Here is a 15411-nt window from a genome sequence, read left to right as displayed (position 1 = left end):
CGGCCGGTGACGGGGGTGTCCCCGAGCGGAACTCCCCGCCCGCCAGCACGACCTCCGGAGGCGATACATCCGACTGGGGTAAAGCAGTGCCGGGCTTTGTCTCTCGCTGCTGGCAGGGTTGTTCTGCTGCTCAGATGGGATCTGATCTTGTGCCTCTCGGCCTAAATCTCCTCACGTCCCACTTATAACCTGCCAAGTAAATTTAACTTTTAATTACATATAATGCTACGAGTTTAATATAGTACTACTCAATTTTTATATAAAACCGCACATTTACATAACTGTATATTAATATACAGTTTTCACATAGTTTCGTTTAAAGCAACGCTTGCTTTGTCTTCAGTGCAGGTTTCCTGTCATGCTGTTTCTTCTTCCTGGCGTGCCAAGTCACGGTACCGCTTTCAGCCTTTGTTTTGCCACGCAGCGCACGCAAAGGGCGCTCTGTCAGGCAGGGGCTGAGAAAGGCAGCCTGGCAGAGGGCCTTTTAAAGTCACCGGGATTCCGCAGAGGGAAGACCAACCTAATTCCGATTAAGGTTTGAGTCATGTGCTGGCCACCCCATCGGGTGGCTTCGTGCTAGGAGTGATGCAGGGGAAAAAAAAGGATCTGCCAACTTTTGTAAATTCCAAGGAGCTGAAGAGAAGTTTCTGTTTTCTTGAACTGTTCAGCTTGGTCTTGGAAAGTCAGCAATGCTAGCCCCAGATAGGCAAAATGCATACTCTCTCTACCTTCTGCCCAAAGCATATACATTTCTTTTGAGAAATCTGCATTTTTTTTTGTTTGTTTCTGGTATCTGAGTAACACAGATTATTTTATATATTTGTACATAAAATTTTAATAATAAAAAAGAGATGTAATCTTATCTTTTGCTTACAGGAAACCACATGATTTCTATATCTGAGACATTCCAAAAAGCACCACATACTCAGCAAGTCTGGAAATTCTCATCCACTCCCTTGCAGTCCACAGGTATTTACACTATTGCAAAGATGCCAAGGGAAAATTGTACTTTTTCCAGAGCTTGGTTTGGACAGGGTCTTTTTTTCTTTCCTTATTTTGAGTGCTGTGCAAAAGGATGCAGGCTAAGGAAAAAGGCAACTCTCCATAGTTTCCCTCGAGTGATACTGATAAAATGAAGCCACATGCTGTCACTGTTGCTTTCACCCATCGCCACCTGTTAAGATCCTTTTCTGTGGTAATGGCTCCATTGCTGCTGATGCTTAGGATTTAAAGGAGGAAGATGCACTCGGGTCCTGCTTGATTTCTTCAAGGGAATCTCCTCCAAGAATGCTTTTTCTGGAGAGACGTGTGGCCAGGTAGCATCATTACAAGATTAGGTTTGCATTCTCCTATATGCAGGACCTAAAATTGCAATTACTTATGTAGGTAGCTGTCACAGCAGTCACAGTGAGGACTTTCCAAAAACTTAAACACGAGGGAAGGCAGAATGCCAGGGTTGTCACCTGCTCTTTCCTCTTAGTGTTAAGCACGATTTCCCCCTAGTTAATTTTTCCTGACAAGTTACATTTGTTGTCCTTATCCAGGCCAAGTAACTGTATAATATATGACATTATATATGTGACATAATATAAATCTGCTGCTGCCAGAAGAGAGGCTCTGAGTGTTACTTAACCCATTGACATCCTTCTTCCTGTGCTGCTCCTCAGAGCCGAGGGCACGCTCACACTCCCACCTTGGTAACTGCCATCCTATTCCTTACCCAGGCACTGCACCCAAAGATTTGGGGAGGCACTGTGGGGAATAACATAGGGTTGGTAAGGCAGCTTCCAGGGCTTGAAACCCCATGTGGGGAAAGGGCGGGAGGATCCTGAAGGCTACTTCCATAATCAATGGAAACTGGAAGCTGCAGCTGCCACCACGCTGAGCTCTTGAGGTGGGATTTCTTTCTTTGAGGGCCAGTTTCTGGTGTTACTTCGTACACACACGTGGCTAATCTGTGCAGGAAGTGTGACCCTGCTTGTGTCAGAGGGTCCTCCATCCAAGGCCAGCATGGCTCTTTGCCAAAACAAGCAATACAGGAAGGGCTCTTCAGGAGACTGGTGGTTCTGTTTGTATTTGAGAACCTCTAGGTCCCTATTGGAAATCGGAAGTTGATGAGTTTGCAGGGTAATTAAAAAGCAGTGATGAAGTGTCACAAAGCTGGTGTCCTAAGCAATGGATGGGAGCCAACCTCCTGCGTCCCGGAGTCCAGTGGTCACTTTCATGTATTCCTTTCTCGAAGGAGAAATCCTTGCCTTTTCACACCAGAGAGATCCCTCCCCAGTAGCTGCAGCTTTCTCCCACTACTGTTGGAAAGCAAGAGGCTGAAAGGACAGAAAGAATTGTAGGGTTTGAAATGTCCCCAAAGAACTGCTGACCCACTGAGCTGCATCGCTTCTGCCACCGACAGCACAGCCGGCCATCCTTGGCCTCCATGCACTGTGCAAGAGGGAATTCAAGGCCCCTCTTCCCCCTCCTCATTGGCATACTAGATCTGCTTTAATCCAACCACCTTATGAACACCAGGGTTTATCCTTTGTTTTGAAAACGGTTGGGCAGGCAGTAATATGAGACTCATTGCTTGGGACTTCCCCATCTGGGATTTCCCACAACATCCTGTGCGTTTTCTGCCTGTTGAAAAAAAAGGCACGAAGTCTTATGATTTCTCTCCACTTCGTGACAGCAGTGCTGCTGACTGGATGTCACTCTTCTGGACCTCAAGCTCCTGACGTTCAGGGGACCCAGCACCCACTGCTTAGGCAGAACACCCACCCTCTTCAAACAGGAGATACCCAGACGAGATGCCTTTTCTTGGCACATGAGCTGGTGAGGTTGAACATCTGAATTCTTCCAGTCTGTTCAAGGGGCACATTGCTTAGCAAACCTTCTGAGCTGGCACAGCCAGATGAGACATGGGCATGGAGTGGTGGAGGCTGAGACAACCCAGAAAGTCAGCACAGAGGCACTGCTGTCATTCACTCCTTATTTTACTCAACACCGCTATACCAGTGCCAGATGCTTACACTGGTACTGGAGGCGAAGGAAGTGAGCTACAGCTACAGAAATGAAACCCTTGTTCCTACAATTCTGTTTACATTACCTGCACCCCTTCTTGGCTATTCATTGTAATTTCTCTTCACAGAGAATCTGAAGAAACAATGTAAAGTATGGAAAAAGGAGGACCACGTATTGGGGCTCTATCAGGATTGATTTGTTTGTATCTCGGACAGTTCAGATGGGCTCCTGAGTGTTCCAGCAAAAGAGAAATTGAAGTCAGGCCCTGAAACACCTGGCTTTTTATCTGATCTCAACACCACCTTCTCTCAGTTCCCAGCTTCCTCTCTAATCATCAACTTTGGGAGTGAATGCAAGGGAAACAAATGGTAACTCCACCAACAAAAAGAAAAAATAATTAATGACTTTATTTTTTTTTTTTTTTAGTTCAGTTGGCCATCTGAGGTGCTAAAAATCTCAACACCAATGAAGCAAGTGTGCATAAAAACAAACGATAAAACACAACCAAACAGAAGAAAACAGGCTGGAACAGAGTTGGGTTTTTTTTTTTACAGGTAGGGTATACACTTTTCTGTTAACACTCCATACATGCCAACCGTAAAAGCCTTGAACAATCTGAATATCAGAGTTCACTTTCATACAAAAGGGAAGCTGCCAGAGCAGATCCCTTCACCTGGATTAGACTTCACACACACGCGCATGCACGCACAGATACAGAGTATTTAAATTACTGCAATGCCACCAGAACATGGCATCCTCGCCTTCACATCTGCTTTCAGTGACATCCTCATCTGCCCGGCTACCCTGCCTATAGCAGTACTCTGAGCAATCCAAAAGCAGCAACTTTTGGAAAGCTGCTAATCTCTGTTATTTTGCAACGGTCAAGAGCCGGCGATCTCTTTATTAACTATATACAGGCTGGTTTTTAGTATGCTTTAGAGTTCTCTTTATAGCAGACAGTGACGACTGAAATTCCCATAAAGCCATTTTGTGGCTTTTCAGTTTGTACACAGGAGAATTTAAAATGCAACACCTTTCTCATCCACTGGTGTCTGGTGTAAACACTTAATTGAAAACTCATTTTAAAATAATGTTTACCAAACAAGGTGTAGCTGTGAACATTTTAGGAACAGCTGCTAAGAAAATGGAACTGCCAGCCGCTCTAGATCATGCAGTCTAGACCACTTAAAATACTTCATAATGTTCAGGATTAGGATGTATAAAAATATTAAAAACCACCAGAGTGCACACAAATGTGGTGACTAGCTCTACGCAAGCACCGTGTTCTAAGAGAGGCCTAGGCATTGCACAAAACTCAGATTCTTGACCGTGGGGGTAACCCAAGGATCCACTGGTGTCTTTACATACAAACAAATATTTACATAAAATGCAGAGACGGATAGAGAGGACAGACTTTCAAAACTTGCAGTTTGCTCTAAAATATGTTCAGCAACGCAGTTTGTAACATGCCCTAGCGAGACCATGGGGTATTGGTTAACTGAAAGAAGGAACATGTCTGGAAGTTGGAGCTGAAACATCACCTCCCCACGCGTAGTTCTCTGAAGCTCAGGATTTTACAGCCATTTGTAAGTTTTAATGAAAACACAGTTAAAAGGAACAGAACAGTTAAAAAAAAAATGTACTGTGAAAACAGCAGATTGGTTGTTTTGGCAGTCCTCACACCCCCATCCCTATCTGCCTCCCGGGTGTTCCCAGGAGGTGCTCTATCCCCCGTCCTTCCCTGCAGGGGACTGAAGGGCTTGCCCCATCCTCGGTGTGCCCATGTCAAAATGAACACAGGCCAGGTTCCAAGCTCGACTCTCCTCCTGCCTGCTGCAGGAAGGAAGCGGCCAGCCCGTGGTATGGACCGTGCCACATGGGGATGGATGCCCTTGTGTGCCCACTTCTCAGAAGCTGAGGGTCTTTTCGCTCCCCTCATACCTGAAATGGGCACACGTCACTGAATGCACTCAGCTGAGTCGTGTGCTGCTGCCCAGCTGGGCAGCACAAAGAGCTAGAACATCCTACTTGGATTCTGATACAAATAAGGGATCTTGTGGTCACAAGAGCCTTCTTCAGCTTTAAAAATATAAAATTTGAATTAAAAATGTTCAGACAGTAAAAAAACCTGGTATCTGATATGCAAGTCGTATTCTTAAAGTGCAACTGAACAGCAAATACAAGTTGTGCCTTTTTCAACCATTTTGATATAAAAAGGCCTTTTAACATTCCCTTTCATGTATTTTTAATTAATTTGCGTGTGCAATGTTAGCTCTTCATTTTCGTTCTCACTACTGGAGGACTTCAGCATAACCTAGAGAGTTCAGTTTTAGAATATGTGGTTTTCCCCTGCAATAGGGCATTACACCCCCAAGTGATATCACTCCACAGCATTGCAAAGATCTGGCCAGTGTCCCCCAGCACAAAAGAGAAAAGCAGTAAACTGGTATTTCTTCTTCAGGATGTCTGTTCTACAGCTCACATTCAATGATCTTTTGCTAAAAGTTTGATGCAGTCCATATACCTAGTGTGCTACAGAATGGGCTGACATTTGACAACAAACCATGTCTCTAGCTTCCCTCTTTCTTCCCTCTTCCTCTCCAGCTTCCACCAGCCCCTCAAATGCAGACCATGTAAACTACACCCTTGCAAATTTGACTTGTGCAGCCAGCCACTGCACTGGCAAATCGGGGGGAATTTTGTTTGTTGGACATCCTGCTGGTAAGCCCACACTCCATGATGCTGGTATAGCAACTACCACTTATGAACATGCACAGTTACTAAGAAGCACTGCCCCTGTCAGTCTGCTTGGTTTCATGGGCATCTGGATTTAATTTGTAATACCTTAGCAGAAAACACTAAGGGAGGATAAAGGGGGAACACTTGAGGTGGAAAAAACATGTTTCCACAGTTAACAACCAGCACCACTCAGAGTCCCTGGGGACAGTCCTACCCACTCCTCCTTTGCCTGAGGTATGCTCCTGAGTCAGAGGTGAATTCAGATTGTGGACCCTGGCTTGCAGAAGACCCCTCTGAAGAAGGAAGAGAGCCAACAGCAAGAAACCATACTAACTTCTGTCATGGGGCAAAAGACTAAAGGATGTTCTGCCCCTGCTTGGATACCTTGCACCAACAGCCTAAGTTCAAGCTGAATGTCAGCACACTGTGTGGGAACAGGACACTTTCTCAAGGACATCGAAAAGCAGGCTTAGTACTTCTTTAACAAGAAAAGAACATAGTCAGCATCCCAAGGGGTAAAAAAAACCCTTAACACATTGCATTAAGGATGGGACACATACCCAACACGCAGCGCTATTTCAGCTCTATGGGACAAGTTAAGGACATCGTGTGCTCAGGGAATCTGTCAAACAGTGAGTGGTGCTCAGTGCATGTCCTGCTCATTACAGCGAGTACCCTCCTGGCTGAAAAGCAGCAGCTTCACTAGCTGAGCCAAAAGGAGCTTCTTCCAACAGATGCAGCAGGAAATGTGCTATTTTTGTTTTCATGGAAGTCCCTCTAACTGTTTCTCAGGAGTGTGAGGGTTCCCTCTTTCAGTGAGAGAGACACATATGGGATATTTCTAGCTCACAGTTTTGGCTTTCTTGTTATAAAAATGTAGAATTTAAATAAATTATAGGTTTATTAGTCCAACAGAAGGAATCTGGGATGCAGAAGAAAAGTATGCTATGAACACAAATAGATCCTTACAAATCCATGAGTGCGCAGGACTTTGTCATAAAGGAAAACTTCTAGGGCAGGATGCATCCATGGGTCCATAAAGGCTGCCCTTGCCGTGAAGCAGGGACCAATCCGCAGCAGTGTCTTTCTCTAATAGAGTTAAAACACTCCCTCCACAATCAAATATGTGTAACAATCAAATTATTAATAAGAACACTAATAAATAGCCACAGGTAACAACGTCCAGTAATTTAGAAGTGGAAGTTGTAAGATGCAGCAGGCACACACACCTATCACTCGTCCATTTTTTTTCCTAAAAGATACAAAAATGAATCTTCTTTCAAGTATTAAAAAAATAAGTTAATTGACATAAAAGGGTCAAAGTGACTGAGGGCCCAGGCAGGTCTTAAGCTTCGTTTCCAATGTGCAAAAACAAAATACAGAGTCAAAAAATAAAAACACTGAAAAGTCTTAATGGTGGTTCAGTCACTCACAGGCTTCTCCCTTTTAGGGGCCTAACAGCCAGGGAATGCTGCCTGGTAACACCCCTGCTCCAGCACACACTTACCACTGTCCCACAGTCAGTATTTTCCAGTGTCAAAACAGTCACAACAAAAACAGAACAAAGAAGCCCACCAGCATCTGAGCTGTGGCCATGAAGACTAAGGCCAGCAGTAGCTGTCTCTCCAGTGTGTAGCAAAGCAGAAGGGCATCTTCCCGCTCTCTTCTCTCCTTTTTTCGCCACAAGAACATTTAGGAGGCCATGGTGGGGAGAGAGTCCTCTGATGCCCACATCTCTCTAAAACCCAGGAGGCAGAGAGTTCCATCACGCATACTAGTAGTTTCTTCTCTGTCTCGTATTTCTTCATATCCATGCATAATGATCAACTGCAGGTTTCTTTGGTAGGGAGGAAGACTAAAGCAAAGAAGGTGTTGCTCTGGGCTTTTGGAGCTCTCCCGGACAGCTGACTCCACCATACAGGCTGCTACAGGCTGCTGTGGTTTTCCAGAGAGGGTTGCCACTTCCCTCCCTTTTATTAGAACTGGTGTAGTAAAAACAGGAAAGGAATGGACTGCCATAAATCCAGTTTAGTTAAGGGTACTTCTTCCCTTAACCTCCTTCCCCACACATGGATTATTCCTCTACCTCCTACTGCACACACAAAAATGCGGTCTGTTGTACAGGACCTCAGGGAGACTCCACAGTCTCAACTCATTATCTTCAACTTGGCTTGCAGACATGTAAAACTTAAGCTTCTGGAACCAACACACTTATCAAAAGGCTTCTGAGTGCTTCAGACCAAATCCCTGCATGCTGTCGGACTTTTCGGAGGTTTCCCCTTCAACATCTTCCTATCCATGTAATTCTGGTGAACTCAGGGTAGGCCAACTGGACAACACAGACCAGCAGAGGTAAATGTTAAGCTCAGGACCAGTTCAAGGTAAAACCTTTGGAAAGCATGACTTCCTCCAGGTCCTTGTCTTCTTCTTTTTCTCGAAGCCGTTGCTCCTCAAGGAGAGCCACGAGAGAATCTCTCTGCTCCACTACTTCTAGCATCTCGTTCAGGATCCTCTTTTCCTCTGAGAGCTCCGCATCTGTCTTCAGATGATCTACAGAGACATCAAAAACTATCAGCATACACAAGGCTAGAAATACACGTGTACAATCTACAAAATGTTCCTTTTTGCTCTCACCTTCTACTGCCATCCTCTCCCGGAGTTCCTGCTGTAATCGACTCTGCCTGTCTTCCAGTTCTAGCTCCCGAGCGCTGAAAGGGAAACAGCGGGAATCCAACTTGTGGGCATATTAAAATACTCTGTGCACTGCTTTACATTAAAATACTCCACACGTTGCTTCATATCCATTTGCAATTTCTGCTCCCCTCTAGATATCTGCTGTGCATTTTACCAGTCTGTTTTGGAACAACTCTTAATACATCTAAGATACATATCTATTTTTTAAAGATTTAAATGTACTTTCAGCATCAACGACAGCAAGTTCCTTGCCTTCAGGTAGGAAGAGCAAAACAGAAAGTTGAGCAGATTATGAGTGGGATTCAATCTAGACTGGTGTGAAGAAACAAACAAATCTGCAATCGCTGTAAAATTATACTCTATGTATCTTCTGCCACTTCCCACTCTAAAGACAAAGTCACTTATCAACTAAGGACATGTCAGGCCATTACCTTTTCAGATTCCAATGCAGACAGCACCCTGGGGCTTTTCTGACACAGATACTAAGATGATCAGCTGCCACACTGCCTGGGTCAGTGGACATACTCAGAAATGAATTTCAGTGAATTTGCAGCATGGGGAAAGAGAAAGCTCCCAATTTCCTGAACAGGAAAAAAGCCTTATCATCTGAGGCCAAATGAAAGGCACTGGAGTCCCACTACAGGCAGAAGCCACATAGCAAAGGTGACTGAATCACGTAGTTTTGGCTATGCTTAGAAGTGGACTCTGCCAAAACCAGGAGGAGTCACACATTATTTCTGCATAGCTTGAAAACACTAAGACGTGTTTTATCCAAGGACAGCTTGGACAGGGCTCAGAGCTTTAAACACGCATCAATACTTCTGCGTGTGCACAAATAGCTGGAACTTTCATTCCTTATTGCTATTACTCCTTTTTCTACCACTCTTCTGGAACGTACTTGGATCCATACCTCAGCCAAGAATCAGCCCAAGAAACTGCTGACTCCCAGGCATTATAGGAAATACAGTACTGACAGGTCTTCCAATACTATTTGTAACATAATCCCCCTTTTGAAGCTTTGCACATTCACTCACAATATCATCAGTTCAGACTCGTAGCGAACCAAGGCATTCTTCTCCTGCACCAGCTTGAACCACTCCTGCATCAGCTTGGGATCATCCTTCTTACCCATGCCTGCCAAAAAAGAAACCTGGTAAGTTTTCAGGTAATGCCCTGCAGACCTTACAAGCCCAAACTGCAAAAACAACAATGGGGCAAAATGTGCAAAGAAAGCCGAGCAAGATGCTGCCAGAGCACTCCCAAGCCGGGTCCATTCAGTTTGCCTACAGCACACAGAAGTCTGGAAGTCACCTCCAAAAGGATTCTCTTCCCTTTGGAGTCTGATTCTTTAAAAAATTATTTTTCTTATGATTGCTTGTTTCTTCCTCACTCTTAATGCAGAAAGCCCAAGATTTCTGTAAGAATTTCACTTCTCCTTTCATTAGATGAGTTTTATAAGAGCCTCATGCCAGCTACTTAAACGTATGCTTATCAGAAATGGACTCAATTGCTACTCCATGTGTTTTACCTTTATTTTCTTCGACTGCATGTCCTCAATCTTTCCTTTTACTGTCCAAAATTAACATTTTGTGTTAATAGCTAAGTAGATCTTTTCTGGCTGTTCCTCCTAGCCGCATATATCTATATCTATCCATCTTGAAGATCCCCTCTGCACAGTGAACACAGAAACTACTTCTACTGTATTGCACATCAGCACTGGAAAGAGAAAGAATCCCCAGACACATTTGCTAGTATCAAAGCAGAACAAAAATACCTTGGACCTTGGCCACCAAGTGCAGAACTCTTAGTTGGTATTTAATTTATTTTAAAACCAGTTCCTAACTCAGTAGTCCACTGATGAATCTCATATCTGTCAGGAATTATGAGAAATAAATTCCCGAATGCTGTTCCCAAAGCCTTCTGATAATATTTACCAAATGCAAGAGCTTACCAGGGAAGCTCATCCTAGCAGTCTCCTGGTCTGGGCCCCTGACTCCACACTGACCTACCTGCAGATGAATGTTGTGACTTATACCAGACACCATCAAGGACACCAGCAATGCGCCTGCCTGCATGGAAGTGGAGACTGGAGCAAGGCCTCAAATCAAGCTCAACAGCATTTTTGGGTTGCTGCATCCTATCAGCTTCCACCACATGTAACCCAGGTGTCCTAAAGTAACGAATGTCCCTGATCCCTGTCTACATTTGTTATTACGGGTACATACTATCTAACATCAACTATAAAAACTCTCAAATAGTCATTTTGATGCTAAAAATAATCAGGCAGCATGCTTACTTACTTAAACTCTGAGAAACACTTCACAAATACCACATTAATGGCTAGATAAGTAAGACCTGTTCCCTGCCTCCAACCCTTAAAATCTCAGAGAAGTGCTACACTGGAGCTAAATGAAGGAGAGCCTACAACTCCTGTAAAACTGCACCTCAGGCTGAGAATATCTGCCTCTGAAAAACACCAGACCCTTGGGGAACCCCAGACCCAGTTGTACCACCCTAAGAGCCCCCGGCCCTGTGGACTTTACACCAGTTGTGTTGCTCAGTTCCAAGCATTCCTTTCTGAGCATCTCTGCACAATGTGCCCGTGTGGCGACAGGACAGGGAGACTGTACATGCAGATGTCCAGTGCTGTGGCGCCATGAAAGCACTGGGAAGTCTCCCCATCCTTTCCAGTAACAGGATGTATAGAAAACAAATGCCTCTAAGAAAAAGCCAAAAACACAATGCTACTGACCTATGAAATACATCAGTATTTTTAAACAGCCAATGAGCAGAGGAATAATGGGAGGATTGGAGAGGGAGCACCAACAGCTGATGTGAGGGAGCACCATGGAAAGCAGAGTAAGTGGTTAGCAAAATTACACCATGAACACACACAAACAACCCCTTCCCCATGCCTTGGCAATGGAAACTCCATTTGGGACAGCTAAAGAATGCACTCAGCAAGACAGATGAGGGAAAACTGGTCTAGCTTGAGGTTTGTTGGTTTTTAAAGTTCAAGGATGTTTTTGCAAACCAGGCCTTATAAAGACACAGTATTCCTTTAATCCATATATACTATTTAAAAGGCTATTTAAGGAAGGAAATTTTTTCTTTTCCCTTACCCCACCTTCCAAACATCTTCCAGGAGGAAAAGAAAAACTGAAGCCACCAAATAAAAACAGAAACTTTCAAGTGTGACATTACTGCTCCCACCGCTGCAGCCCAATGTCCCTCCCAGTCTCTACATCTTCCCTAGCACAGCTAGGACTAGCAAAGGGATACTGTACCTTTAATAACAAGCTCAGAGAAGCTGGTCACCAGGCTGCTACTGAGAAGGTTGGTTTGGAGAGACAGCAAGAAGAGGGCTGAGGACAGGGCTGGGGCCTTGTGGTCACTAGCTGACTAGTGCTGCTACAACAACCCAGCTGTGGTCGAGGAGAACAGGGAGCGTATGAGGTTACGTTACCTTCATGGGCACAGCAAGGGCAGAAGGAGAGAGGTCTACGACGTGGTGTCCCGGCATTGGGCTCAACTTCAATAGGACCAAACGAGGAAGAGGAAGAGGCAGGAAAGGAAGAGGAAGTTGGAAGTGGAACGGAAGAGGAGGAAAGGGGTGAAATAAAAGACAAGCAAAGGACAAAAAGCATAAGAGTGAGAAAGAAAGGAAACACAAGAAGAAAAGAAAAGAAAAAATACAAGAAATGGAAAAGCAGAAACAAGGGATACAGTCTACAGATGAATAATGTCCCTAGGAAGCACAGGTAACAGGTAAGAGGTAGACTGAGGTACTGGTGAACTCTTACTGAGCTGTACAAATACCAGGCACGAGGTTATCATTACTGCACTTTTTCCTAACATACATTTTTCAATCACACAGCCTTTAACCAAAAGGTTTGTGAACAAGATGTCAGGATGAGCAGAGATGAATATTTAACTCCTGCTGATAAATGTCAAATTTCAAGCAGGGTTACAAAAAGTCTCACCTGCACGCATAAGACACCAGCTGCAAGCAGCCACCCTACCCTTAAGGGTTTATCAGGACCATGCTCTTATCACCATGGCATCATCCACTGATGGTAAAAGTGTCCTTTTTAATGGAAAATAATTTCTTCAGACAGAGACCATCACAAGGAGAATCTGATTAACGTGGAACCAGCCTGCCAGGATCTGCCATGTCAAGTGTGGTGAGTACACACGTACTCAACTGGACTGTCGTGCTAAGAGGGGAAAAGGCTTTTACATGAATAAAAACATGATTCACCTCAGGGTCTGCAGGGGCAATGACCAACTGAGTGCTTTGCAGAGTTAAAATGGTAAATTTAAAGCTCTCCCTTGACATTCTCATTTCACAAAGCATTTTAAAGCTTACAAGTCCTGTCAGTATCAGTGACTTACTGAATCTTTTTCCTCTTTTCTGTCACCCAGTGAAGCACAAGTATTTCTCATCTCTCAAATAGTTCAGCTGCTTTAACACTGAGAATTTGCTTTTCAGCTGTACTTAACATTACAGAGATAAACAGTAGGAAATAACCAGCATCACTAATAGTTACCAGAGAACATATGTACCAGGAAGATGATGAGCCTGTAACATCAGAGCTAGCACTTACTGCTCCCAATGCACAACCACATTTATAAAGGGGAGGCATTTCTGTGTTAGGAAAAGGCATAAAGTCCACAACAATAACATGTTAAGAATAATGCTTATTTTGGAGAAGTCAGCAGAGCTTGATATACATAGTTTGGGGACAGCTTTACAGAATTAAGACTGCCGGTGAGCCGGGAAGGCTTTAGAAGGGACCATCACAGAACTGGACCAGCACACAGAGGACACACTGGAGGAAGAGGGAGGACACATTAGCTTCAAAGCCTGTGACTGAGCAGCGCGGCTTTCTCAGACAGGAAGAAACCTCTGCACTGGAGGCAGGAAGGGGCAACATTAGGAGAGGTGCCACAGTTGGCCAGATGGGAGTTACAAATAAACCATTGCACCAACATTAAGTGACAGTACCAGAACCCTAATTTAGTTGTTCAGAATTTTCCAACATCTTTGTTTAAAATGAAAAAATACTAGGGTTTTTTTGTTTTTGTTTTTGTTTTGTTTTTGTCTGTGGTTGCCTATTCACAGATTAGGTTACAAACCAAACAAACAAAAAAACCCAAGAAAAACCCCAAACCACAAAGGCACTGTGAAGAATAAGCTTCCACACAAAGCAGAGCATTTAGTGCCTGATACCTATTATATTTTTTATTTCACATCTTATCTTATTCAGCATGAATTCGTGCATATATATGCTTTAATTCTCTGACTTGGTACTGGGACGATCAGGAGATAAACATTTGATTACATGGAAATATCCACTTCAATTTTTCACGGTTTGAGATTTCATTCAGAATTGTGTGTATATGTATGTGTGCATGAGACACTCACCTCAAACACAGCTACAGTTATACATTTCAAATCATGGGTGTATAGACTTGGTGAGGAATTTCCAATTTGCCATATTTAATCTGAAAATAAACACCTGGTATGTGAAAATGTCACTCATCTCATTGCAACATGGCCACAAATTACTAACTTTTGTCATCAGTGAGCAAATGGTGTGATCCAAGGAGAAGACACCATCTTTGGTCTCCAGTAAAAAGCCACAGCAGGAGGCTGTAACACAGAACCCACTCCCTGCAATTGTGTTTTCTTCCTTTGCTCTTAGCTGTGCTATTCTTTAGCAGAAATATTATCCTCCCACTCTTGTCTAAGGAAAAGATGTCCTTGGATCAAGTTACGTGGACATCAAGTCCATGGTATCTGTAACAGTCCTGCTACTGGAAATGTTAACATTGGTTTTCATTCAATTTCCAGTTACTCCAGATGTAAATTATAGCTGCATCACTGAATACAGGTTATATGATTGTTATGACTGCTTTGGAAACAGCTTCTGTCCAGCCCAGGATAATTAGCAAGGCTTTAAAAAGTGTTCCTTATGTACTACAGGTCCTCAACAGCAAGGACAGAGTGAAGTGCAACTTGAAAATTTACCTCTTATAGTTCTCTAAACCTGAGAAAACTACACCAGTTATTATGCTCTAAAACACTATCTTGCAGGAGAATTCTAAATATATTTTTAAAAACTTCTCTAAGATGATAGTAATGCAAACTGCCTCCCCACCTTTGCTAATAAAGAGTATTGATACATGTGGTACAGATGCTATAAGCAGACTGAAATAGGAACTTTCTAATTTTAAGAGAAAAAACTATTTTATCTTATTTCCTGAAATGGAGAAAAAATTTTCACTGCTGGTTACAAATCTTTAATTGTATGCCATATATTTCACTATCTCTTCAGATGAACTCTTTGAAGAAAAGGCCTCTTAACTGTTTCAGAAACAGAGAACAAAGAAAAAAATGGGTTGTTTGGCAAATGGAAAAAGCATTCCCTCAGCCAGTTGATAAGTTTAGACAGTGAATGTATCATCAGATCATTCACATTCCCATCAATACAACTTCACAGCAAGAGCTCTCACTGTTTACATTTATGTTTAAAGACAATCCTGGAAAAAGGCTGAACTTGTCCAGTACTATTAAAAGGAGAACAATACCCTGATTCACAATATGAAGTTAAAAACTTTCTCATCTACCATGCCCTTATCACTTGTCTGATTACATAATGAAAATCCATTCATGTCTTCTTATTTCACCTCAAGCCATCACTAATCCTACAGTATACAAGATTATTAATAATACATTTATTGGTTAGAGAAGACATCACCACCTCACAGGCTCATTAAATTAAAAACAAGATCATCACTGCATGACAATTTTGCTGGCCATAAAGTCAGGGCCAGATGGGAGAAACTCTTTTGATAAGCAAATTAAACAAAAACAAACAAACCCAATCCCCGTTCTGTTTAAGTCTCCTCCATCACCAAAACACCCATGCCAGGTCTGGCAACACAGATCATCTTCAC

At 43.2% G+C, this 15411-nt stretch overlaps 1 protein-coding gene across 1 annotated transcript in view; it reads right to left on the bottom strand.

The window, feature by feature from the left end:
* Positions 1-7545: 7545 nt before the first annotated feature.
* Positions 7546-15411, bottom strand: part of LOC104536761 (protein-methionine sulfoxide oxidase MICAL3-like) — a gene marked incomplete at its 5' end in the record, with an annotated part of 70294 nt that continues 62428 nt past the window's right edge. Inside the window, 4 exons of the mRNA XM_010179481.1 lie at positions 7546-8304; positions 8389-8462; positions 9483-9582; positions 11915-11980. Coding sequence (XP_010177783.1) covers positions 8120-8304; positions 8389-8462; positions 9483-9582; positions 11915-11980 — 425 coding nt within the window. The remainder of the gene's footprint in view (positions 8305-8388; positions 8463-9482; positions 9583-11914; positions 11981-15411) is intronic.

The sequence above is a fragment of the Mesitornis unicolor genome, unplaced genomic scaffold (genome assembly GCF_000695765.1).
Source record: "Mesitornis unicolor isolate BGI_N332 unplaced genomic scaffold, ASM69576v1 scaffold150, whole genome shotgun sequence".
NCBI classification, from domain to species: Eukaryota; Metazoa; Chordata; class Aves; order Mesitornithiformes; family Mesitornithidae; genus Mesitornis; species Mesitornis unicolor.
Note: the sequence above shows the minus strand (reverse complement) of the source record. Positions and strands in the feature narration are given on the sequence as shown.